The sequence below is a fragment of the Mesocricetus auratus genome, unplaced genomic scaffold (assembly GCF_017639785.1).
Source record: "Mesocricetus auratus isolate SY011 unplaced genomic scaffold, BCM_Maur_2.0 Super-Scaffold_6730, whole genome shotgun sequence".
Taxonomy (NCBI): Eukaryota; Metazoa; Chordata; class Mammalia; order Rodentia; family Cricetidae; genus Mesocricetus; species Mesocricetus auratus.
The window spans coordinates 15,755,318-15,781,522 of record NW_024429184.1 but is presented as its reverse complement, the minus strand read 5'-3'; the positions used below and the strand labels follow the sequence as shown (position 1 = coordinate 15,781,522).

The 26,205-nt window shown below is 46.6% G+C and overlaps 3 protein-coding genes across 3 annotated transcripts; all 3 read right to left on the bottom strand.

Annotated features, from left to right (window-relative positions):
• Positions 1-2,255: 2,255 nt before the first annotated feature.
• On the bottom strand, positions 2,256-3,218 carry LOC121138908 (olfactory receptor 13C7). The gene has a single exon (XM_040741963.1). The coding sequence runs from the start codon at positions 3,216-3,218 to the stop codon at positions 2,256-2,258; it is 963 nt and encodes a 320-aa protein (XP_040597897.1).
• Positions 3,219-8,354: 5,136 nt separating this feature from the next.
• Positions 8,355-9,515, bottom strand: LOC101828568 (olfactory receptor 13C7-like). The gene has a single exon (XM_005078777.3). It carries the CDS (start codon positions 9,513-9,515, stop codon positions 8,559-8,561), a length of 957 nt encoding a protein of 318 aa, XP_005078834.2. The 3' UTR covers positions 8,355-8,558.
• Positions 9,516-22,006: 12,491 nt separating this feature from the next.
• Positions 22,007-22,963, bottom strand: LOC101833863 (olfactory receptor 13C7-like). Its single transcript, XM_005078890.2, has one exon. The coding sequence runs from the start codon at positions 22,961-22,963 to the stop codon at positions 22,007-22,009; it is 957 nt and encodes a 318-aa protein (XP_005078947.2).
• Positions 22,964-26,205: the final 3,242 nt, after the last annotated feature.

The window sequence follows — 26,205 nt, the reverse complement described above, 5'->3', positions numbered from 1 at the left end:
GACACCCGAACAGCCTGGAGTGTGACTGCAGAGCCAGGGACACCCGAACAGCCTGAAAGCAGGAACGTCATCAAAGAGGCCACCACATAGTTTGTGGAGCCTGGGCTCATAAACACAGTGAGTTTGAGTCTGGCCTGGGCTACCTGACACTACAAAAAACGGAGCAGGTGGCACATGATTAGTGATGTGAAGCCTAGACAGTGGGTGACAGAGGAGCCATTGCTGGCCTTTAGGTGTGACAGTGGGGTGGGCGTGTGTGTGTGCGTGTGTGTGTGTGTGTATGTGTGTGTGTATGTGTGTGTATGTGTGTGTGTGCGTGTGTGTGTATGTGTGTGTGTGTGTGTATGTGTGTGTGTGTGTATGTGTGTGTATGTGTGTGTGTGTGTGTGTGTGTGTGTGTGTGTGTGACTCTAGCTTGTGTCGAGTTGACATAAACCTGCCAGCATACCACGGCATCAGTAATTTTAGAGACAGATACCAAAAGATTTGAATGTAGACCATCTGACCAATAACCCAGGAAAGGGACAAGTAAGGCAGGGTGTAGCTCAGTGGTGGAGTGATTGCCAGCTTGTGTGAAGTCCTGAGTTTGGTTTCTCTACACTCTCCTTACACTAGAAAAACAGGAGCCAGAGGGAGAAGCCATCCTTGGAAGTGTGGATGAACAGAATGGCCGTGGCAGATCGTCGTCAGGCCTCGGAGATGAGTGCCTGGATCCACTTTTCTATAGTTTTAAATCTCACCATCAGGGCTGGGGGGATAAAGAAAAGACTCAACCAAAATTCGGCTCTGTGGGGCAGCCCTGTTTTCACACCATCTGCTTCTGTGTTAACTTACTTGTCACGTGACAAAACACCTCTCAGTTGTAACAATGTAAGGAAGAGAGCATTGCTGCTGTAGCTGCTGTTTCTCCCTCACCAGGGATTGAACCGGGAGCCTCACCCACTAGTCGGGCAAGCGCTCTTCCAAGGAGCTGCGTCCTCAGCCTCTGCCATCATCACTGTTATCTCGAGCCAAGGTCTCTCACTAAGTAGCCCAGGCTAGCCTGAATTTGTAAACTTCTTGCGTCAGTCTCCCAAATAGCTGGAATTTCTGTCATGGCAGAAGGATTTCTTTTGGCTCCTGGTTTGAGAGGGTGCAGTCCAGCAAGGCTGGGAAGGCAGGGGTGTGGGGAGCAGAAGCAGCCTCTAGCTGGGGCAACAGGAGCATGAGGGAAACGGTTACATCATGTCAGCAGTCAGGAAGCAGAGCCTGCTCTGGCTGAGCTCAGGGCCACATTCACATTCACAATTCACATTCACACCAAATTGGTTTTCTAAACTTTGTCATCTCTCTTCCTATCTGCTGTGTTAGCATCAGAAACTTTGGGACACACCCTGGTTGGTTCTCAGTTCCCTTATTTATAAGGCCACGACATTGACATTTGTGTTGCATTGACTCTGAAATCTGTCTGCCGCCAACGGCCTTCCAACTTCCCTTTGTCAGTGCTTATACATTGTCAGCTTATAGGGACTGGAGAGATGGGTGGTGGTTAGAATTACTTCCTGTTCTTTGCGGAAGACCCAGCAGCCAAGGCTGGCAATCCACAACTGCCTGTAACTCCAGCTCCAGGAGGTCTGGCACCTTTTGCTGGCCTCTGAAGGCAAGGGCTTACAAGTGTGTGCACACACACCCAAAACCAAAAACACATGCATACACACACAGCATGCAAAGATGTTTAGTCACGTGCACACATATACAAAAATTTAAGATACTGTTATCTTGTAAATAAAAGGTTGGAATTTATCCAGTTGCTGTCACGCCCAGACAGAGGGCTATGGAGTGTGTGTGTGGGCTTTGTGCTTAGGGGGTAAGGCAGAGTCATAGTGGGGGAGAGATGTCAAACTGCTTGGGTCCCATTTAAACAGGAGCACAATCCTGGACGATTTCATGAGATGTGTGAAATGAAAAGATATTTTTCCCCCAAACAGAGTAGCAATCTGCTGAGAAAGGTGAATTCATATTTGCACAGTGGAGAATGAGATAATCGTCACCTCTCACTTCACCCCCTTTTTGGCAGCACGACATTTCCATCCTTTAAGGCACATGCCCAGCAGGTCACAGGTTTCATCATTTTAATTGTGCCCTGTCCTCTAATACAGGTGAAATACCATTTTCAGATAATCACTTTTCACACACATCTCCTTTAGGGTGTATACGATTGATGGATGAACACAGCTAAGAAGCACAGAACTATGGGCACATCTGTCCTCCAAACATCACCAGGCGAAGCTCTCCTTAAGTCCCACCAGGTTCCTCACAGCAGCCCTCACATCCTTGTTCCTCAGGCTGTAGATGATGGGGTTCAGCATGGGGGTCACCACCCCATAGAAGAGGGAGATGAGCTTGTCTGCAAGGTCCTGCTTGTCTGCCCCCAGTGGGTCCTTGGACTTGGGCTTCCCGTACATGAAGAGGATGGTCCCATAGAAGACGATCACCACAGTGAGGTGGGCAGAGCAGGTGGAGAAGGCCTTCCTCCTCCCCTCAGCAGAGGGGATCCTCAGGATGGTGGTGAGGATGAAGATGTAGGAGAAAGAAATAAACAGAACAGGGACCGCCAGAAAAATTATATTTGTCACCCCCATGCTGATGACATTGATGGAGATGTCAGCACAGGCCAGTTTCAGGACAGCCAGGATCTCACAGGTGAAGTGATTGATGGCATTGTCCCCACAGAAGGGCAGCCTCATTGCAAGGGATGTTTGAACCATAGAGGCAACAATTCCACCTGCCCAGGAGCCAGCAGCCATGGGCACATAGGCAGCCTTGCTCATGACCACTGGGTACCTGAGGGGGTTGCAGATGGCCACATAACGATCAAACGCCATCATACTCAGGAGCACACACTCTGTGGCCCCCATGGCAAAGGAGAGAAACATCTGCACCACACAGCTTGAGAAGGAGATGGTCTTCCTGGGAGTCAGGAAGCTGTCGAGAATGAGGGGGACGGAGGATGTGGTGTAGCAGATGTCCAGGAAGGAGAGGTTCCCCAAGAAGAAGTACATGGGCGTGTGCAGGTGGGTGTCGAGGATGGTGACCAGGATGAGGACCCCGTTGCCCAGCAGGATCACCAGGTACATTGAGAGGATGAGCACGAAGAAGGTTTTCTCCAGCTTGGGGTGAGCAGAGAGGCCCAGGAGAATGAAGCCACTCACAGGGGAGGTCTGGTTGCTACTTCCCATTCTGTGTGCTCTCTGTCAACTGAAGAAAATACTGAGGTCCAAGCCAAACATTCTTTGCTTTGCACAGGGCCAGGACATCAGCTCCAGTTTGACGGAGTGATTAAAACACAATGGTGAAGGCCCACAGAAGTATTTCTTTGCAAAACAACAATAACAACAACAAAAATCAATATCAAAATTGGGGTTAAAGACAACAAAGGTACAAGTCTGGTAATTTAATGTGTTTGATCAATAAAGTGACACACAATGCATTCATTTTATTCATGTTGTTTCCTGTATGGCAATTCACCTGAGATCACACTCAGAGAAGGACTAAAAATGTTCCATGCTCCCCTACCTCGCTCCAGATGTTAGAGAAGTAACTTGTGAATCCTTTCCTTAACACTCTCTCTCTCTCTCTCTCTCTCTCTCTCTCTCTCTGTCTCTCTGTCTCTCCTTCTCTCCCTCCCTCCTTCCCTCCCTCCCTTCCTTTCTGTCTTCGTGTTTTTTGTCTGTTTGACTTCTTTTGGTAGGTCTCATTCTCTCTGAGGCTAACCTGGGCTGGCCTCAAACTCATGGCAATCCTCCTGCCTCAGGCTCCTGAGTACTGAGATTATAGGTGTGAGCCACCACACGTGCAAAGTCACTGCTTTGGTCCAGCGCCTTCCCAGAGAAAACACACTTCAGATTCCGTGTAAAGCCAGCCCCAGGCTTTCAGTTTACTGATTCAAGTATCCACTCTTCCATCCTCCATTAACTTACCCAATATGTCTGAATATCCAACCACAAAAATACTTGTTGATCAACCAGTCTGTGGGTGTAACAGTTGCTAATAAATAAATGACCCATGGCCTGGGCCTAGGTGGACTCACTGCCTAGTAGAGAAGGGAAACTCAGGGATTCGTCAGGACCCGTTAACGGGAACAGAGCTCATAGAAGCTCTCTTGGATATATGGAATGCTATTGGGTCTTAAGGAAGAGATATAACAAAGGGGGAGTATTTTCCTAGGTGACTTTATACTCTAGAAATTCTGATATATCCCCAATAGTTTGAATCTGACATTTCTTGAAGATAAACTGAGGGATGGTCTTAGAGAAATCCATAATGGCTCAGAGTTTCTGGGAACCCAGTTCTTTCAGACAGGTGTGTGTGTGTGTGTGTGTGTGTGTGTGTGTGTGTGTGTGTGTGTGTGATGTCACTCTGCTAGGTTTCTTTCCTTCTGGGTCGGCATCCACATCCACACAGGTGTCAGTGGACATAGTAGTCCTGGAGACTCTTGACTCAGTGAGTCACCCAGACTGCTGCTCCAAGGCTGACTGTGCCCCTCAGGAATCTAGTTCCCTGAACAGCCCTGGTGCACAGCCTTTCAGTTCCAGTGTGATCTCCTGGCGTGGGAGAGCTCACTGCATCCCAGATAGCCTGCTCTGTGTTTGCTGAGCTCTGGAACAGCAGAACATGCTCCATATGGAGGAGACCAGCATACTTCTGGGTTTCTCTCACTCACATGATGGTGTCCATCTCCTCCTCAAACTGCCCGAGTCTGTGGAAGGTCTTTCTGAGAGGGGACCATATCGGTTATGGGTCACTCTTTTAAGTCAGGTGAACTCATGAGCTCAAACTGACACACCTTGTAAGTCTCTACATTCAGATTTTTCAGACTCAGGAAGGGGTCCAGTCTGGTCCTCAGTCTTGGTGATGCAACTAAAACTGACTCATTTATTCCCTTCTAAAGTTCAGTCACTGTAGAAAGTCAAGCCAGACACTAGGAATGCCAATATGTTAACAAAAGGTTGAGGTTGGCTTTTACAAGAATCCTTACTTACCTTAATTAGAAACCTGTTGTGGGGGGTGCCTGAGTCTAAGGAAGGGGATCCAGGCCAGAGATAAAAGCAGTGTCTTAAGGGGCCCAGGCTGAGGTGTCTCTTCTGATTTGAAGAAAAAACTCAAAGTTTGTCCTTTCTACTTGGTCTCCGTTCTATTTCAGGCATTCTCCTGATGAGTACCGCTATACCGTGACGTTGATATGAAACCAACTCCATATGTGGGACTCCTGCATTCCCTCAAGTGATTAAAGTTCAGAAATGGAACGCCACAGTCAGGAAACTTCTAACCCCTTTGGGACAATGTCCCCAAGATCCAATTACGCTGCAGTGCTCCAGGAGCCTTCTCCCTCTTCCACTGCTCCTGCTGGGAACTCCCTCTCTTGCTGAGGGACCTCAAGGTGGACATGCCCATTCCATGCTTGAATTTCTGCAAACTTCAGTTTGGCTAAATATCTTTGAGGAGAAGCTGGGCAGACAATCTCCAGGGCAGCCCCGGCCTGGAAAGGAGTTACGTTTCAGCATCTTGGTTAGGTGTGACCTAGGAGAGGCAGCACACCAGGCCTGTGACAGCTGTGTGACATTACCAGATCTGGACCTCAGTGAACCTCACAGGGCCAACAGGAAGAGAGAGATCACCTGGTGACCTCTGTGTATCACAAATGGCCAGAGAACAAGAGACAGAGAGGAAGGGACCCATGAAGCATTCACTGGAGCCTAGGTGGTTTCCAAGCAAGTGTCCTGTGAGACATTGTAATCGGTGGGTCTAGGCCCAGCAGGACACATGTTCTATGAAGTCACTTTAGAGCCTGCACTCCACAGGTGTCCACAACAACCCATACATGATGTGGGGATCAAGAGGTTGATGGGGGATGCCCTTCCTGTATATGTTTTTTCTTACTGGCTGATGAATAAAACACTATTTGGCCAATAGAGGCAGGAAGATAGGTGAGACTAGAAGATGAGGAGAATTCTGGGTAAGGTAGGCAGAGAGGCACCTTCTCACCCTTCTCCAGCGTAAGCCGAGACCATGTGGAAATACATAGATTTATAGAAATGGGTTAATAATTAAGACAGAGTTAGCCAGTAAGAAGCCCTAGCCATCAGCCAACAGTTTAATTGTTAATATAGCATCTGTGTCTTTATTTGGGGCTAAAAAGCAGTTGTGAGATCATGCTGGGAAGAAACTCCAGCAACGAGAAGTGAATCAGATTGTCTGCATGTGGTCCATAGTGAAGTCAGAGGAAAGACTTCAAGGAAGAGGTGGTGGGTAGAAATTACGTGAAGGCAGACTAAGCTGTGCTGTTGATATATTGAGGATAGACACAGGAAACACGAAACTATGTGCATCCATTAGGTTCCTTGTGATTACTGAGTAGTATTCCATTGTGTGGACAACCAAGGTTCATTCACCCATCCTCCTTGCTGATAGTCAGCCATGCTGTTTCCATTTGGAGCCATTATGAATAAAGCTATTAGTGACAAGTGTTTTGTGTCCATTTCCTTTTCTTCTGGCTAAACACCTGAGGATGAAGTTGTAGGATCACACCAAAGAGTTACACTTAGTTTTTATAAGAAACTGGCAAGTCCTTTTCAAAGGGGACGTGCTGTGAGGCTTCTAACTGCACCATAGCCTTGTCAACCTTTTATGTCGTCAGTCTTCTAGGTTTTAGCTACTCTGGCAGGTGTAGTGGTAACTCACTGTGGCTTTAATTTACATTTCTGGACCATGGGATATTGAACACTTTTTTTTTTAACTTGGTGATTGCCTGTTCAGAACTTTTATGTTCATTTATCCTCATTTCCCTTGCTAAAAAAAAACCCACATTTTGTTCCTCACATATTTTTCTGTCTGACCTTCTTCAGATATGTCCCTAAAGTAATTCACAATATTCTTTTATTATTATAACTATTCTGATATCTGAAATTCAGCAGCATCTCTTTTTCATTCTTGACATTGATAGCTCATGTGCTATCAGTCCTCTGCCTGTCTGTCTGCCCAGCCTCTTTCTATTGCTGCCTGAGTCACGCTGAGGATTTGTCAACTTTGTTCTCTTTAATAATGCCCATTGGACTTGTTAATGTTTTCTACTGTCTCTTTTCCATTTCATTATGTTTATGAGTTGATTTATAACTTCCTTTTCCCCCACATTATATTCACTGTGTTCTTTTTCTAGCTTGTTATGGTGAAAAGTTACAAATTCTGGCATATATTTTAAACTTTAACATTCCATTTAAACTCAGCTTTAGGTATATCACACATTTTTAAATTTTCTGAGAATTTCATTGATGAGTACACTGTATTTGCATCATATCCAATCCTCCCTTGTAGGCAGAGGTTTCTGTTCTGCCTAGTCTTGACACCCTTCAGTCCCAAATAAACACACAGAGGTGTATATTATTTTCAAACCATTTGACTGATAGCTAATGTTTCTTATTGGCTAGCTCTCTCTTAATTATTAACCCATTTCTATTAAACTATGTATTGCCACAAGGCTGTGGCTTACCTATAATGCTCCATCATGTTACTTCTTTGACAGCTACATGGCGTCTCTCTCTCTCTCTCTGTCTCTCTCTGTCTCTGTCTCTCTCTGTCTCTGTCTCTGTCTCTGTCTCTGTCTCTCTCTCTCTCTCTCTCTCTCTCTCTCTCCCTCACTCTCTCTCTCTCTCTCTCTCTCTCAACTCTCCATGTTTCTCCTACCAGCATTCTCCTAGTCTAGTAGCCCTGCATATACTTCCTGCCTGGTTACATTTTGCCTGTCCATTGGGCGAAACAATTTATTCATCAAGCAACAAGAGAAACGTGTGTTCACAGCATAGAGAAGTACCTCTCCCATCACTCCCTGTCCACCCTCCAACTTCTTCTGTGCTCTCCTCTTGAGTCCATGACCCTTTTTTCCTGATATGTGTTACCACTAAACAGCTAAAATATGAAAGAGGAAAAGAAAAAAACAGACATATAAATACACATTCTATTTGTCTGAAATTTCTAGAGAAAACAAAACTTCCTAGAAATTACCTAGGAGGTTGGAGGTGTGAACTGATTGCAAGAGGACACGAGGGAACCTTTGGAAGTAAAGTAAATGCTTGAAACTTGGATGGGAATTGTGTGCTCCAGACCACCTTGGGCCATACAGCAAGACTCTATCTAAATCAAAATAGAACAAGAAGTGAGTTTTTCTCAGTGTGTTCCCAGTTGTACAGTAGAACAACAGCAACAACACAAAATTGACCCACACATCCCAAATAGTCTTCACTGATAAAGAGAGAAGCATATTTTTCACCAAGTTTTTAATTGCTTATTTTCTTTTGGCATACAAAGAATGTTTGATTTTCACAACCTTTTTTTCCTGATTCAGGGTCATTTAGTGCAACCACTGCCTTTAGTCTAAGAGTTGATGGTTCAGCCTCAGACACTCAAGAAGAACTCAGTCCAAACAGATCAGCAGGACCAGTGAGCGAGTCTGTGCTTAATACGTGGCCATTCCTAGCAGAGTCCTGGTGTGCACAGAACCAGAAAATGACCCTCTTCTCTCACTATCAATGAGTGAGGCATTTCTGACCCATCAGGTTCCTCACAGCAACCTTCACATCCTTGTTCCTCAGGCTGTAGATGATGGGGTTAAGCATGGGGGTCAACACCCCATAGAAGAGGGAGATGAGCTTGTCTGCAAGGTCCTGCTTGTCTGCCCCCAGTGGGTCCTTGGACTTGGGCTTCCCGTACATGAAGAGGATGGTCCCATAGAAGACGATCACCACAGTGAGGTGGGCAGAGCAGGTGGAGAAGGCCTTCCTCCTCCCCTCAGCAGAGGGGATCCTCAGGATGGTGGTGAGGATGAAGATGTAGGAGACAAAGATGAAGAGAACCGGAACCCCCAGGAAGATCACATTGGCCACCCCCATGCTGATGACATTGATGGAGATGTCAGCACAGGCCAGTTTCAGGACAGCTAGGATCTCACAGGTGAAGTGATTGATGACATTGTCCCCACAGAAGGGCAACTGTACTGCAAGGGAGATCTGCACCAAGGAGTTGGCACCACCAGCCACCCAGGAGCTGATGGCCATGGGCACATAGGCAGCCTTGCTCATGATCACTGGGTACCTGAGGGGGTTGCAGATGGCCACATAACGATCAAACGCCATCATGCCCAGGAGCACACACTCTGTGGCTCCCATGGCAAAGGAGAGAAACATCTGCACCGCACAGCCTGAGAAGGAGATGGTCTTCCTGGGAGTGAGGAAACCATCCAGGACCAGGGGGACCGAGGATGTGGTGTAGCAGATGTCCAGGAAGGAGAGGTTCCCCAAGAAGAAGTACATGGGCGTGTGCAGGTGGGCGTCGAGGATGGTGACCAGGATGAGGACCCCGTTGCCCAGCAGGATCACCAGGTACATTGAGAGGATGAGCATGAAGAAGGTTTTCTCCAGTGTTGGGTGATCTGACAGCCCCAGCAAGACAAATTCAGCTACTATGGATTGGTTGGTCACCTCCATTTCTCATACTCTCTTTCCCTCTCATGAAAACAGAAGACAACAAGCATTTACTGGGGCAAATATATAGGTATGTTTCTAGAAAGTATAATTAGATTTACCCTTTCGATGGCGGCTTGTAAAATCAGTGGTGAAGGGATAAATTTCATTGTCAGGTTACCTGATAGAATGCAGTATTAGTTCAAGCAGGAAAAAGCTGTTAGAAGCTTAGCCAACCGTGATACACGGGAAATCATGAACTAGTGAGGCCAGTGGAGCCGGCATGCCTGAAGGAAGGGGCGTGTCTCTTTGTGCATACAGGGCTACATGAAAACCACAAAGAGGGCCCTTAGAATGCTACATGGTTCCTGAAGAGGGGAGAGACACGGACTCCTCTGGCTACCCCTACCTGTCCCAGAACCATTCCTCCACTCTCCTAGACTGCTGCCACTCATGGTAATGTTAGCTATTGGCTTCACCTCTCCCTCTTCTAGCTTAATTATGTGCCCTTACAGTAGTATTATGATAATTTAGCTCCACGAGGAGGTAGTATGGTGGGCGGAGGCCAGGCAGGTTAGGGTGTAGCCAGAATCTCTGCTTGTTGCATGGTGTCTGTCTTGCCCTTTGTTTCTTATGAGCTTGATGGGTGCTGCCCCGGCTTGCACGATCAATACAGAGTCTGTGGGCTGCCAGACACGGTGGCCCTTACAGAAGTGCAGCCACATCCCCTCTCCCATAGCTCTACAGTTGACCTACTCTGCTCCATCCCCTGAAGGACAAGAGTCCTGTGCCCTCCTGTGTGCCCTGTGAAGCTGGACTGTGCTTTGGAGCGGTTGCATCAGTCGCAGCTCCTAACTCAAGCCCTTCCGTAGCTGGCTTGAGTATCAAAGCCACAGCAGAGTCAGCGTAGCTCATTCTGCAGAGTGAGGAAGACAGATCCACCCAGGCTCACAGAGGTCTTGCTCTAGGAGGGAACCAGGTGCTGCAGGGACTACAGACCTCTGTGTTAGAGAGAGCCTTGAGCCTTGACTTCTCGAGTTAAAGGTAAGGAAACCGGGGTCAGATGGCTCAGTGGGTAAAGGCACTTGCCGCCAAACCTGACAACCCCAGTTCAGTTCTTAGCACCCAGAAAATGTGAAGAGAGAACTAACTCTTTCAAGTTGATCTCTGACCTCCACAGGAGCATTGTGACATATGAGTGCGAATGTCACATACCAGTAAATAAAAAGCATGTGTTTTAAAACAGCGAGGGGCCTGAAGCTCTGAGAGAACCACAGGGCTAGGAGCAGGCCGGGTGTTTGGGTTCCACTCTCCCCTAGGCGTTCTCGCACCGTATTTGTCCCTGTCTACCATTCGTGCCGGAACATGTCTACGGAGCGCAGAAAGGCCAATTATGAAGCTTTTTCATTCTCATCCTCTCTAGGACAGTCACAGACAACAGATGTATCACGCCTTCCTCTAAGTCAGTGGTTCTCAACCTGTGGGGCAAGACCCGTTTGGGGTGATCAAACAACTGTCTCACAGGGGTCCCATATCAGACATTTTGCATACCAAATATTTACACTATGATTCACAGCAGTAGAGAAATTACACTTATGGAGTAGCAACAAAAATAATTCTACGGTCACTACAACATGAGGAACTGTGTTGAAGGGTTGCAGCATCAGGAAGGCTGAGAACCACTGCTCTAAGAAATCTACCTTGTAGACAGGCTTGAGTGGGGTGAGTGGGGCCCTCGCTCCACCCACTGTATCTTTGACCGTTACCCTGTTGCTAGGGAAGATGGGTGCGAGAAATCAAACCCAGGACGAAGCCATCATCATGCAATTATCAGAGACGTTGAGTTGCAGGCACTGGGAACATTTGGAGAAAAGGAGATCTGGTTTTAGAGATGTCAGCACTGTGCAAAGGGCATGTAAGCCGTGGCAGGGGCAGCTCAAGGCAAAGGAGATGTCAGCTGAGGCGGGGGTGCTGTGAAGTAACTTCCCTTCCTCGGCTGCATGAGTCTTCCAGGAAAACAAACCAAAACATTTCCCAATTGTTTTGAGCCCCTGCTGTGTAGCTCACATCTCTCGTTCTTTCGTCAGGCAGCCTTGATGATTAGAAAGGCGGCCTTACATTAAGCAGAAACTTTCCTCTTCCGTTGTTGCCCCTCCACAGATGCCCCCTCATTCTGCCCTGTCCCTGCACCGGCTGGGACTCCTTGAACACACTCGCCTCCTTTCCCCTACGAAGAGCCTGAGAGCTGCGGAAGGCAGAACCAAGGTCTAACCTTGGATACCATCCTCTGATTCCTGCCTTTGCTCCTCCCCTCACCTACCTGAAGAAGGTCTGGCCACAGAGAGAACCCTGCCTGTGTCCACTGGGCAGACAAGTCCATGGTGGGGATGGGAGCTCACGCAGCTGGAAGTCCCTGGTGAGAAGAGTCTGGAAGCTCTCTGAGCTAGGAAAAGGATGGTTTCAACTACTCACACTGTGCTCGCCTGACCCAGCCTTGTCTGCTGACCTGGAACAGAGAAATTCTGCTTGGCTGTCTCAGGAGACAGTCGTCCGTAAGAGGGCACAGTAAAGACAGGAAATACACAGCTGGCTGCAACTGGAGGGGCTTGTGTTACTCCCTACTCTAGTTGCCTGTCCCCATTCCCAGTGAAAAGACGTAAGGTAATGACAACTGGAGTGAACTTGCCAGCTGCGGCCGGAGTTGTGCCCGGCCTGTGTGTTCTGTGCTGTCTGCCCTCTGCCCTTTACCTGGCTCTCCAGAGAGCTTATCAAGGATCCTGGAAAAGTTTAGAGTTCTAGTTGTTCGGGGCCTGTCGTAATCCCGGAGGCGATTTAAAGTTTGCCGAAAGACCTCACAGGAATTGGGACCTGTGTTCCATAGATCCAATTAGACAATAGCAGACAGCTCCTTGTGAATCTGAACTCTCGCTGTGAAGGAATGTTCCTTAGCTAACGAAGCTCCTGCCCTGTGTCCTGTGCTTGCTGGAATAAAATTACCTCAGTTTAATTTATGCTAAGCAAACTGGAGTTGGGGAGCTGATTTAGTCTATAATGTTCTTGCCTTGCAAGCAACAGGACCTGTGATAGATCCTCAGAACCCAGGTAGAAAAGCCTGGCACTGTTGCTCATACTGAAATCTCAGAGCTGGGGAGGCAGAGACAGGTAGGTCTATGAGGCTTGCTGCCCAACCAACCTATCCTACCTGGCATATGTGAATGAGACAGCCTGTCTCAAAGCAAGGTGGACAGTGTTCCTCAGGAGTGACACCGGAGGTTGTCACATGTACCCCCACATACCTGTGTACCCCCTTGACACAAATATGCATGAACACACACACATTTAATTAATTAAATAAATAAATTACTCAGCCTGAGCTTAAGCGAGGGTAGATCGGGTTAGGTTCATAAAAAATAAAGTTGAGTGGTTTGGATGAATCCATTAAAGGGTTAATTATTGAAATGAATTGCTGTCGTCAAATGTTAGGAAGATATACCAGACGCCTGTGTAAAGTTGGACGAGGTCTTCACTCTGATCCTTTTGTAAAAGTTTTTGCATTCTTACTTTAAAAACAAAGGACGGGGCTGGAGGGGTGGCTCGGTGGTTAAGAGCACTCGCTGCTCTTGTAGATCTTGATGTGGTTCCCAGGACCGGCATGGCAGCTTACAGTGCTGTAAGTACTGTAAGTACAGGTCTAAGGGACCCAACGCCATCCTCTGCCTTGGTGGGTGTCAGGCACCATATGATGCACAGACACACACAGGCAAAACACCTGTACACATACAAAAAAGCATTTAAAAGAAAATCAACCCTAGTTCCAGGGGATCCGACACCCTCTTTTGGCCTCTGAGGAAACCTAGATGTCCTGGTGCATATCCATACACATAAATAAAAAGGAATTGTGAAAAATTTTAAGTAAAATTTAAAACTGTAGACAGTGTGCCATGGGAATGGATTATTTACGTGTTCAATAGTTACTGTTTGCATTGGCAAGAAAAAAAACTCTTTATATAAAAAGGTCAGCAATTAAATCTAGTCATAAGGCTTTTGCTTGTTTGTTTTTTGGTGCTTGGTTTCTTATAGCTCAGGCTGCCTCCAAACTAGCTAGATAGCCAAGGATGTTCCTGAAGTCCCAATCCCCTACACTGACCTTTCAAACACTGAGATCACAGGTGTGTGCCACACCTAGTACAGGCATAAGTCTCAGTGCAACGCCCATCAGGGGCTGCCATCCTCCAATCTTTATCTTCAGAGCACTTCACACTCTCCAAACATTCTTTCCTTCATTTTCTTTTGCTGCTGATATTCTTATTGTTCCTGTGTTGGGCTTTCTGTAGCTGCCTCATGGTTCTTGGGACATTGCCTAGGCTCAGCAATCCTCTCCTCGGCTGCATCCAGGCTGCTCCTGAGCTCATCGGGCACTACATTTCCGACACAGCGCTTTTGAAGTTCAGCTCTTGCTCTGGAGTCTTTAGAAGTTCAGCCTCTCTGGTTAGATTTCCCATCTGGCTGTGTTTCTTTCCAGCATTGGCCACTAAGTCCCTTGGCCACCTCCGTTTTTAAATTTTAGCTTTAATAGTCCCAACAAGCCTGTCTGTCTTGAGTCCTGAAAAATATCTGGCAGATTTTTCTATGTAACAGGAATTTCAAGGACTGTCCTGCCTTATTTTGGCAAAGTTTGACAGTCTATTTCCTTTGTGTCCTTCTTGTCCAGGTTATACAGCATATTGTCAGTAGTGAAGGCAAGGGCAATTTTTGCCCAAATGCCTAGCTTTGATACAGTGAAAGCAAATTTTTTTATGGAATTTCTCCATTGTCAATCATCTTTTCTGAAGTAAATTGGTGCTTCCAGGAACAGATGTGTCTCACCATGAAAACTCTTAAGTTATTAAACATCTTAATGTCATATTCTGTAGATCTGTTTGAAGGCTACATCTACTAACTAAATATATCTGTTTAACTTTGAAAACATATCTGATATGACTACAAGATTGATTATTATAGATGACTACTAACCTGCATTTCTTAATTACACTTTACATTTTAAATGAGATACATAAGTACACTACCCCAGCCAGGAGTAGAAACACATACTCAGTGTAACAAAATAACTTTGAATTTGTATCAGTGCTAATGGATTTTGAGGTCAATAGTTGTCTTTTTCCCCCTACCTATATTCCTCCCTGAATAAAGACAAACATCCATAACCCACCAAATGACCAAAAGCCATCCATCCTACAGCTTGGGAATGTGGGCGTTGTGTTGTCTAGACTGCTTCCTGTTGTCTGAGGGTGACAGCATCTTTAGGGAACCTGAGAAGACTGAGATAAAATGGTAACTTCCTGGGAAAACTAGCCATAACATGTGCTGTCCAGTCTCTGTGCAAGGCCTATCTGAAGTCTTTTCTAGAATAATCTGTGAGGCTGGATCATCTCATCCAGCAGCCTTGAAGCTGTTCTGGATGCAGAGCTCTGAGGAAACTGCAGCAGAGGTTCTCTGAGAGGATGGATCACCTGGGTCACCCCTTGCTCTGAAAACACAAAATTTCAAAGGTAAAATACATATCTACATTAATGCAAGTATGGACTGACTGTGTTGTGCACAAGCCAACAAAAGATGATTTTTTATTTTATGTTTGAGCAGGTAAAATATATGTCACTTATAGTTTTTCTTAATTTATTTCTTTATGTCTATAGCCAGGTTTTTCAGGGAGTCTTCCCCAATCAAACCTGATCCCTATCAACCTTGAATGCCCAACATTTTCCCCAAGGCAGTATATTTTCTGACTTCCATTTTAAAGTTAAGGCATTCCTAAAGCATCTAGAATGGTTTTAAGTCAGCAGTCCCTTTTACAATCCCATGCCTCTCAGCAGTTGTCGTTCATTCAGCGGCATCCAAGAAATTCAAAGTCAATGTAGCAGCATACAGTATTCAGTCTCCCTGGGTGTTTTCCATCTCTACACAGTCATTTTTTATTATTTATAAACTATGTTCCTTTTTCTATGACTGTCTATACCCGTTTTCTTTTCTTTCTTAAGCACAACTTTAAACACACTGTAACCTATTTAGAGCTTTTTCCCATCTGGATGTGTCTTTACTGCATATCTCCAGCTTTTTCTATTTGCACGAGCAAAACCTTAAACTGCTAAGTTGCTGCAGGCTCCATCCCCTTCTCAGGTCTGTGAGAGCCAAGCTTGTGGGCCAGTCCAACCTGCATTGTGGCAGACTTTTTACTTAGCTTGACGTTTCTACTTAGTATGAATAAGGCTGTTTGGCAGAGCCTCTGAAAGGAGCCATGTCTGGTTTTTTCTTTTTAATTTGCTTTGTTTCTCAGCTTTCTCAGTCCTATGTGGAAATATCAGCCTCACATTGGAACACCAAACGTATCAAGCTTTTTCTTTTAGGGCTACCAACCAGCTCCAAAATCTTAATTATGAATGCCTTAGCTTATACTCATTTCTGGATGTCTTTTATAACTTAACCTGTTTCTCTTTATGTTTTGTCTTAGTTTTTTTCTTCCTTTCTGTGTGTCCTACTCTGTGTCTCCTGGCTGGTGACTGCCTGGCTGATCCCAGTCATCTCCCTGGTTCTCTCCTCTCCCTCTTGTTCTCCTCTCTCTCAAGCCTAGATTCCTCCCCCTACTTATTTTCTCTCTCTGCCAGCCCCACCTACCCCAACCCTGCCAAGCTATTGGCCGTTCAGCTCTTTATTAGACCAATCAGGTTCCTTAGGCAGGCAAATGAAACAAATGCAACACATCTTTACATAGTTAAACAAATGCAACATAAACAAATGTAACACACCTTTACACAGTTAAAATAATGTTCCACAGCAACCTTCCTTTTTATACTGTTGAAGACAGTGTAAAAACCTGCCTAAAGAGACTGTTGGTGGCTCAGTGGGTGAGGGTGCTGGCTCTGTGAGGATGAGGCCCTGAATTTGAATCTCCAGCACCTACACAAAGAGCCTGCTGTGGTTCTCTGGCCATAGATAGCCACAGCAATGGGTAGCGGAGACTACTGGGTCCCAACCTTTCTCTGGCTGGTCAGCCTAGACAAAGCAGAGAGCTTTGTCATAAGATCCCAACTCAGAATGCAACAGAGAAAGACACCCAGTGCCTCCCTCTGGCATCTGAATTGCACATACATGGGTGTGCACCCACAGTCTCATGTGCTTGTGATACACACACACACACACAATCACGTTTGAAATCACTGATCACATGATTAACTCAGTGTTTAGTGTTTGTGAAGGAATGACAAGCTATTTTTCAACAAAAGATTAGAAGGATTCCAGTCTCTTCAAAAACATTTTTTTTTGGTTTTACGAGACAGGGTTTCTCTGTATTGTTTTGGAGGCTGTCGGTCCAGCCTGGTCTTGAACTCACAGAAATATGCCTGCCTCTGCCTCCCGAGTTCTGGGACTAAAGGCGTGCGCCACCACCGCCCAGCCAGTCTCTTCAAATTTTGTCCCTGGCATTGGCATCCTGGTCCTGGTGTGAAGCCACCAGGTCCGGGAGCAGAGGGTTTCATGATGTGTCGAGTTTACAACTTCCTGGTGAAGGATGATGTGGAGCTACTTTTCCTGTGCTTATTAGTCATCTGGTTTAGAGTTTTGTTGGCTTGTGTTCAGAGTTTCAATTATGCCCCTGCATCCTCAGCGCTGGCTCACAGCTGTGCCCCGCCATGCCCAGGCTACTGGTACACCTGTAACCTGGATAAATCTTCCAACAAATCATTTGTCCATTTTTAATGGGTCCTCAGAGACCTTAAGACTGAATTTCTGTTTTATTTTTTAATTTTTATTTATTTATAATTTTACACAAGAACACAATGTATTAAAATGATGTCTAAGCCTCAGGCTCTGCAGATCAGTCCCTCCCAGGCTCCCTGTACCACATATCCTTCCAATTTAACCTCTTACCCCTCCTCTTCCTTCTTATTGTTATATAACTGCCTGAATCTAATTAGTGCTATGTATATGCCATGGGTGTAGGCACCTTAGGAAACCTCCACAAGCCACATGGCTAAAGAAAACTGATTCCCACTTCAGTGGTCACTGACTGCTAATAGGTCCCCATTCTGGAATGTGGACTGATTTGGTTTTGGTGCTGTGAGTCTGTGAACTCAACGGCTCTGTCATATCCAGAATACTTAATTTTGCATCAGTCTTTCCAGACCTCTGGCTCTTACACATTTCCATCCCCTCTTCCCTGATGTTCTCTGAGCCTTAATGGGGTGAGTGGGTGGGGCTTGTTGTGGTGACACAGATGGCTCAAGCTGTTAAGTCCTACATAAATCATCATCTGCTCTGTAAAAGATTAAGTTAGTTTTTATTTAAATATTTTTACTGAAGTTATATTTGAATTACATAAAACTATATAAAAGTGGACAATTTGGGGACATATAATGCATTCATAATGTGGTGCAAATCCCACCTGTATCCAACTCTGAGACATTTTCATCACATCCCCGAGCAGGCCCCCTTCCTCTTTATCCCTAGTCCCCGAGAATTAATCACTGTTTTGTGTTCTGACTTTGTCACATTCACAGAGATCCCACTGGACTGAACCAAGTCTCTCAACTGAGCCAGTGTCAAATGGGAGGGCCATGCAGAGCTACACAACAGAACTGTTTCCAGAGGAGAGATCTGAGCCATTGCTACAAGTGACCACACACATCTGTGTAGAACAAAGGCATGTTTTCTCTCAAGGACATGTGAGCATTTTGAAACAAGTCCTGCTTTTAACAAATGCTACTTCCCTTTAAACTATATGGTACAATAGGGTAGAAACTTCCTGAACATGTACCATGTCCCCTTCTGGGCTTCAATTTTCTATGAAAGGAAACATCCTGGATCGGATGGGGGGATCATACACCCCTGAGATTTCCTAATTTGGAACCCTCTGTATCCATGAGTTGTATTTATAAATAAGGCTAAGGCAATATTCAGTTCCTTTTGCCAGCCTTACAGAAGATGGCTATTTGAAATAATGAAATAGGGATAGAAGGCCTAAGGTGAAGTATTAATTTGCAGCAAGGATTAACCTGAATTCCATGAAGTAAAATAACCAGGGACAGAAAGACAAATACTGCACAGCACGGCCATTCTTCCATGTGGCATCAACAGATATCAAGTCCATAGGAACAACAAGCTCCTTCCTTCTTGTTGCTGTTGTAAATGCCTGACAAAAGCATCCCAAGGGAGGAGAAATGTGCTTTAGCTCATGGTTCACTGGGTCCATCCCAGCAGGAGAAGCCTGGAGCAGCTAGGTCTGTGGTGGCAGGAGCGTGGGGCAGTTCTCACATCTTAGCAGACCAGGAAGCAGAGTTTGGACCCGAACTAGAAGCAGAACAGTGCCACTATCTGGGGACCAACTGTTCAGACACATGAGCCTGTGGGAGACATACATTCACACCACAACAGAGTAGTGTAGTGACTGGAGGTGGTGTCTAAGGAGAAAGTGTTGATCAAAAGATACAAGGTTTCCATTAGATGAGAAAAATGGGTTCATGTTCTCTACAGCACATTAGGGTGACCATAGTTAATGACAATGTATCGTATACCTAAAAGTTGTTTAAACAGCCCAATGTGCAGAGAGATACCATGTTGAGCAACATGAGTATACAATAAGAATTTGTCAATTAAACTTTAGGATTGCTCGTTGTTACATCTCTTGTAGAGAATTTAGATAAATTATTTCTCCTAGAAGGAGGAGGGGGCAGAGAATTCCTGTACAGACATTCATTTTATATCTCTGTCTATTGTAGGCCAGCATCTCTAACCTCCCACTCTTAGGTCACATAAACTAATAAGATTACAATTATAGTTGAGCATCTTGGTGCTTGCCTATAAGCCCAGCACTCAAGGTGTGGAGGCAGGAAGATAGAGTTCAGGACAACCTGAGCTACATAACAAGACTCTCTCTCTAATAAAATAAAATAACACAAAATAAAATAATGAGTAGGGATTGGCATGACGGCTCAGTGAGTAAAGGCACCTGCTGCTAAGCCTGACAGTCTGTGTCCAAACCCAGGGAAACTATGTGGCAGAGAGAATCAACTGCTCCAAGTTGTCCCCTGACCTCCACATGGCACCTATGATACACACACACACACACACACACACACACACACACACACACACACTCCCATGCACATACATGCACCCACATGCATGCACATACATGTACACAATGGATATATAAGATATAAATAATGAATAAATAAATGTAGTCCTTTGGCTACACTGGATCAACTTTGGGTTCCTACTATTTGTAACTAAACATTATTAACTAATTCAGTTGTTCCAACAGAAACAGGCTCAGAGCCATGGTGGCCAGAGAGGACACAGTAGGTACCCATCCTTTTGGTCTATGGGGAGTCTTGGATCCCAGTAAGGAAGGGACTCTTTCCACTATCCCTGCTGCTACAGTGTAGCGTAGAATAAAGGGTTTTACATCTAAGGAAAGAACATGGAGGCAGAAGAAAACACCCGGCCTGGAAAGGGAGCCATAAGATGTATCTCAGACAGAAGCAGCTCTGACATCAGAAGTCCAGAAGGGTAACTAGAATTTTGCTAGCACCTGCTTAGTCAAAGCCCCTCAACCTAGTATCCCCCACCTGGGGCCAGAGAGCGGAGCATCAGCTGATACGGACCACGCATGTGCCTCTTTACACAGGGCCAAGGACTGGAGGTTCTTCTCAGAATGAATGAGAAGGAAGGCGGGGAGAGAGGCAGGGAGGGAGGTGGAATAATAACTCTGAACTGGAGCTCTGTCTCCGTCAAAGCGACCAACCAACACTGATCCTAAAGGAAAATAGGGTGCCTTGCTAATACAAATAGACCGTGGCTTGAGTGATGGAGGTAGAACGAGGTACATGGGGAGTTTGAGGCCAGCCTGGGTTACATGAAACTCCCCCCAACTTTTAAAAGTTAATACAATACGATTAGAGATAGCTCAGTGGTTAAGGGCAAGTTCTGAGTATCCTCGCACCAGAGTCAGGTGACTCACAACCTCACAACAGCCTGTAACTACAGCTCGGGGCATCAGCTGCTCTCCAGGCCTCCCCTGGTTTCCCTGGGCACCTACACACACACACACACACACACACACACACACACACACACTCACCCTAATGAGAAAGACAGACAGAGACACACACACTCACCCTAATGAGACAGACAGACAGACACACACACACAGACTCATCCTAATGAGAAAGACAGACAGACAGACAGACAGACACACACACACACACACACACACACACACACACGCCCTGGTACTAATAATCTTTTGGTGAGGAGAAGGATGTTAGCATCAGAGTTCTTCAAGCATCTTTGCCACCTTAAGAACATAAGCACTATTGTCCAGGATGCCACAAGGCGGATGCACAGAGCTCTCACAACAGTGTGTGGATTCATCTTGACCAGGGCTTTACCATTTCTCTAAAGCCTGAGGAAATGAAGCCCTGAGGGTCCTCTGACTGGGGACCCTCAACCCACAGACCTCTCAGCCCTCAAGGCAGAGACCACGTTCACTTTCTTAGAGGCAAATGTTCCGCCATCCGAGCCCTCGCCTAAGCCCAACATAAGAAGGACATTCACCACATGCAACATGGGTCTTCAAGCAAGCAGAAGGCAAGAAGGTTAAAAGAAAGTTTTGGACAAAGCCACCTGGGTGTCCTAAGAGTCTCTGTATGTGTACACTTTTAAGCTTAACATTGAGGGAACAGAGGCAAGTTCCGTGAGTGACGGGTCAGCTTGAGCTGTATCATAAGACTTATCTTTAAAACAATTAAAAGGGTTTAATTCAGCAAATGCTTTTTAGGAAGTGATTTTTTTCTCTAAGCAAAAGGAACTCACACATTTTTCTTTCTGGGAGCCAGCCCAGGCAATGGCTGCCAAGGGCACACACAGGCGACGCACCCGGCTGTGCTGACATGGTTGCTTTGTGTCCAAGGCTGGCTGACTCTGATGGAGAGATTTTTCATGCAGGGTGTGCTCTGTGGGAGCTGAGGACCTAAGCGAGGGAGAACAGGAACTGCCCCAAGAAGTGATGGTAACCAGGAGGCCAAGCCTTCCGATTACCGCTGATGGGTCACGGGGTGTGGGCTGACCAGAGAAGAGGCTGCGACATTGGGTGTGGTAGCTCCTTAGTTAGGGGCAGTACTGCTGAGAAATGCCCCGAATGTTGTCACCCGCTGATGGCCCCTTCACCTCTGGGCACGAGTAGGGGTCCAGACAACATCTACTCCATGCTCCTAACCAATACTTCTCCAGGTTTAGCATGCATATAAATCCCCAGGAGAATCCTGTTAAAATTCAGATCCCCAGTCAGTGGGTCTGCAATGGGGCCAGGGAATCTGTATGCCAATAAGCTCTCAGGTGGTGTCAGCCTGCGGAACACCCTCTGATTGGTTCTAAGGCAACTTGTCCCTCACCTGGCATTGTTTTGCATTAAGCTACTAGATGAGAACCATCAGAACATGTGGGTCATAGGCTATGTCCCTCCCTCACTGCGTGAGGCATCTGTGACTTGCCAGGTCCCTCACAGCAGTCTTAACATCCTTGTTCCTCAGGCTGTAGATGATGGGGTTCAGCATGGGGGTTAGAAGTCCATAGAAGAGGGAGATGAGCTTGTCTGCAAGGTCCTGCTTGTCTGCCCCTAGTGGGTCCTTGGACTTGGGCTTCCCGTACATGAAGAGGATGGTCCCATAGAAGACGATCACCACAGTGAGGTGGGCAGAGCAGGTGGAGAAGGCCTTCCTCCTCCCCTCAGCAGAGGGGATCCTCAGGATGGTGGTGAGGATGAAGATGTAGGAGACAAAGATGAAGAGAACGGGAACCCCCAGGAAGATCACATTGGCCACCCCCATGCTGATGACATTGATGGAGATGTCAGCACAGGCCAGTTTCAGGACAGCCAGGATCTCACAGATGAAGTGATTGATGACATTGTCCCCACAGAAGGGCAACTGTACTGCAAGGGAGATCTGCACCAAGGAGTTGGCACCACCAGCCATCCAGGAGCTGATGGCCATGGGCACATAGGCAGCCTTGCTCATGACCACTGGGTACCTGAGGGGGTTGCAGATGGCCACATAACGATCAAACGCCATCATGCCCAGGAGCACACACTCTGTGGCCCCCATGGCAAAGGAGAGAAACATCTGCACCGCACAGCCTGAGAAGGAGATGGTCTTCCTGGGGGTCAGGAAACCATCCAGGACCAGGGGGACCGAGGATGTGGTGTAGCAGATGTCCAGGAAGGAGAGGTTCCCCAGGAAGAAGTACATGGGCGTGTGCAGGTGGGTGTCGAGGATGGTGACCAGGATGAGGACCCCATTGCCCAGCAGGATCACCAGGTACATTGAGAGGATGAGCACGAAGAAGGTTTTCTCTAGCTTGGGGTGAGCGGAGAGGCCCAGCAAGACAAATTCTGTCACAATGGTCTGGTTGGCCACTTCCATTTCAAATTCTGTCTTTCAACCAGAGGAATACTAATGGCAGAAAATACGCGGTCATTACTGGACTTGATGGAGTCAACACACAATGCCTTTAATCAAATCCAGAAACTAGCCTATGTGGTAGGTATGGTGGTGTTGACCTTAATCCCAGCACTCAGAAGGCTGATAGGACTGCAGGTTTGAAGTTAACTGTTAATCCCACCCACTGAGAATACGACCACTACCACAGTTTAAAGCCAAATTTGAAGGAAGCTTTAATTAAATACTAGCCAGGAGGATGGGCTCTGGCCAGGTCCATAGCCAGGTTCTTGGGAAATGACCCAGAATGAAGTGTGGCAAAGACTTAAGAAGGAAAACCCATAATGCATTGCATTTCCTATCAGATCCAATCAGGGGCAAGCATACATCCTGAGTACCTCCAGTCTGTGAACCTCCACCACGCACATGTGATCATGAAGTTTCCTACCTTCCTAATGGTTTTATTTCTTTATATGTGTGGGGTTATTCTTTGTATGTGTGGGTGTAGGGGGGTGCCTATGTATGTATACCATGTACCACAGAGGTCAAAAAGAGCATTGGCTCTATTGGAACTGGAGTTACAGGTAGCTGTGAGCTGCCTAATGTGGGTGCAGGGATCCAAACCCAAGTCCTCCTGGAAAGCAATATGCACTTTTAACCACTGAGCCTTCCTTCCCTCCAGCTCATGGCTCTTCGCTTAGTCAGTGTTTGGCTTCTACTTCAGTCTCTTATGAACTTAATCATTTTATCTGACCTTGGCTACCTTGTCTGTATTTGTGAGTTTCTGAAACTCTCCTGCTTCCCCCACGACCTCTTGGCTGCTCTGAAATGTGGCTGGAGATAGAGAATCTTACCTGATTGTGGAAGCCTCCTCAAAATTCACAGCTTCAGGATGGTGGGGCCTTGAGGCACACCCATACTAACCGGGGAGAAAAAACTCAAGAAGAAAGGCCTTCTCATGCCATTTGGAGGTCTGCAGATGCATCCGCATGCAAAACTGTTCTGCCTCTGGAAGCTGGAACCTGTGCCAAAGATGGTCACTGCTCTGCTTCCAAAGAGACTCAGTACACCAAATGTCATAAGATCCTGCGCGGGATAGACAAAGTGACGTGTGAGCTGCCTGCCTGGGACTGGTCATGTGCCCTGATTTCAAGCATGGTGCATGCCTGTAAACAGCACTTGAGAGGTAGAAGCAAGAGGACAGCTACAAGTTCAAAGCCAGCCTGGTCTACAAAGAGGGTTCCAGGCCAGGCAAGGCTAGTAAGACCCTGTCTCAAACAGACTAACCAACTGCATACATACATACATACATACATACATACATACATACATACATACATTTCTAAACACTGATGTCAATGTGGTACATACATACAATAGAATTTTATTCATCCAGAAAGAAAAATGAAATTTTCAAGAAAATTGATGAGTGGACAAACATTATTTTAAGCATGATAGCCTAGTCTTAGAGGTAAATGCCATATGCTCTCTCTCATATTCGAATACTAGCGGCTGATTGTTAGTGTTCATGTCCAGCTGAGAGCAAGCATGGGAAAGGCCAGGTCAGAAAGGGGCCCACGGGACTGGGGGGGAAATGCTTTAAGGGAGGAGGCCTGGGGATAAAATGGAAGAGGGGAGGATGTAGGGATACAGCATGGGAAGGGAGGGGAGTGGAAAATAACCAAAATGAAATGTGTATTTAAAAATCCATATGGAAGTCTATTAGTCTATCAGCTAATGTTATTTTTTAAATTTTTATTCATTTTACATACCACCCACATTTCCCTCTCCTTCCCCTGCTCCCTTTCCCCCACACCTCCCCCCCCCCCCCCAACACACCCTGATACACTCCTCAGAAAGGGTAAAGCCTCCCATGGAGAGTCAACAGCCTGGCATGGTCAGTTGAGGCAGGACCAAGACCTTCCCTCCTGCATCCGTGCTGACCAAGGCATCCCACCATATGGAATGGGCTCCAAAAAGCCAGCTCACGCACGAGGGGCAGATCCTGGTCTCACTGCCAGGCGTCCCATGAACAGACCAGGCTACACAACTCTCGTCCACAAGCAGAGGGCTTAGCTCAGTCCCATGCAGGCTCCCCAGCTGCCAGTGAAGAGTCATGAGCTCCCACTAGCTCGGGTCAGCTGTCTCTGTGGGTTTTCCCATCATGATCATGACAGCGCTCCACCTTGCTCATATAATCCTTCCTCTGTCTCTTCAACTGGACCCCTGGAGCTTGGCCTGGTTGCTGTGGATCTCTGCGTCTGCTTCCATCAGTTGCTGGATGGTTTCTCTCACAAGCATAACTACCTCTTCCCTTGTAAGCTGCAGCCTTCAGAGCTAAACAAATCACTCTCTTGTCCATCCAATCCTGCCCCAAACCACTCCATGCACCTTTGCTAATATCCTCCACTCATCTAGAGACAGGTCAACCCAGAGGTAACCTAGAACTCACCTAGTGTGGGGTCCCATCCAAGCTGTGTTCGTTGCTTCCAGGAGCAGACTAGAGGGATGGCAACGTGGCCAGTGTACCAAGGTGAGAACAGGTGACTAGCTCTGGGTCACCTGCCCATCTGGGTGCCAAGCAGGCCAGGCAAGGTACATCTCTCAGAGGTGCTCCAACAACAGCTAGATGTGCAGTCTTGCCATGACCAATCCTCTTTAACTACTGTACCCTCCTAGTTCTCTACATGACTCCTAAGGTCAGGGACTCCAAGATGCAATCTTAGCCTTACAAGCTCATGCCCGAGCTTAGCACCGGGCAATACGGAGAGGGGGACTGACTCTCAAGCCTGACACACTTGGTACTCCCAGCCCCGAGCAGGCTGTGCCTGGGCCAGCTGGTAAGCCACACCCAGCCACTAGACCCAGGAGCTCTCCTCTGAATTCCACCCTGCTCTCCAGGGAACCAGATTCTCCAAGGAGCTTAGGACAAGGGTTGCTGTGGGGCCAGGTCCCATCCCAGAAGCAATTTAAAGTTTAGTGAGAGACTCTGAGTTGAGATTCCACCCTATAGGCTCAATTAAAATTGTAGAAGGCTCTTGGCCTACTATTTTAAACTGGAATAGTATTTACAGTTTGGATCTGAAATATTCCCCGGAAGACATTGTTGTTAGCTTAGTGTCAGCTTGATACTACTGAAATGGCAGAAACTTGAAGAGCCTAGTGGGGAGGTAGGGGTGCTGGTCACAGGCATGTATCCCAGACATGGAGTGAATGGCTATCTTCCA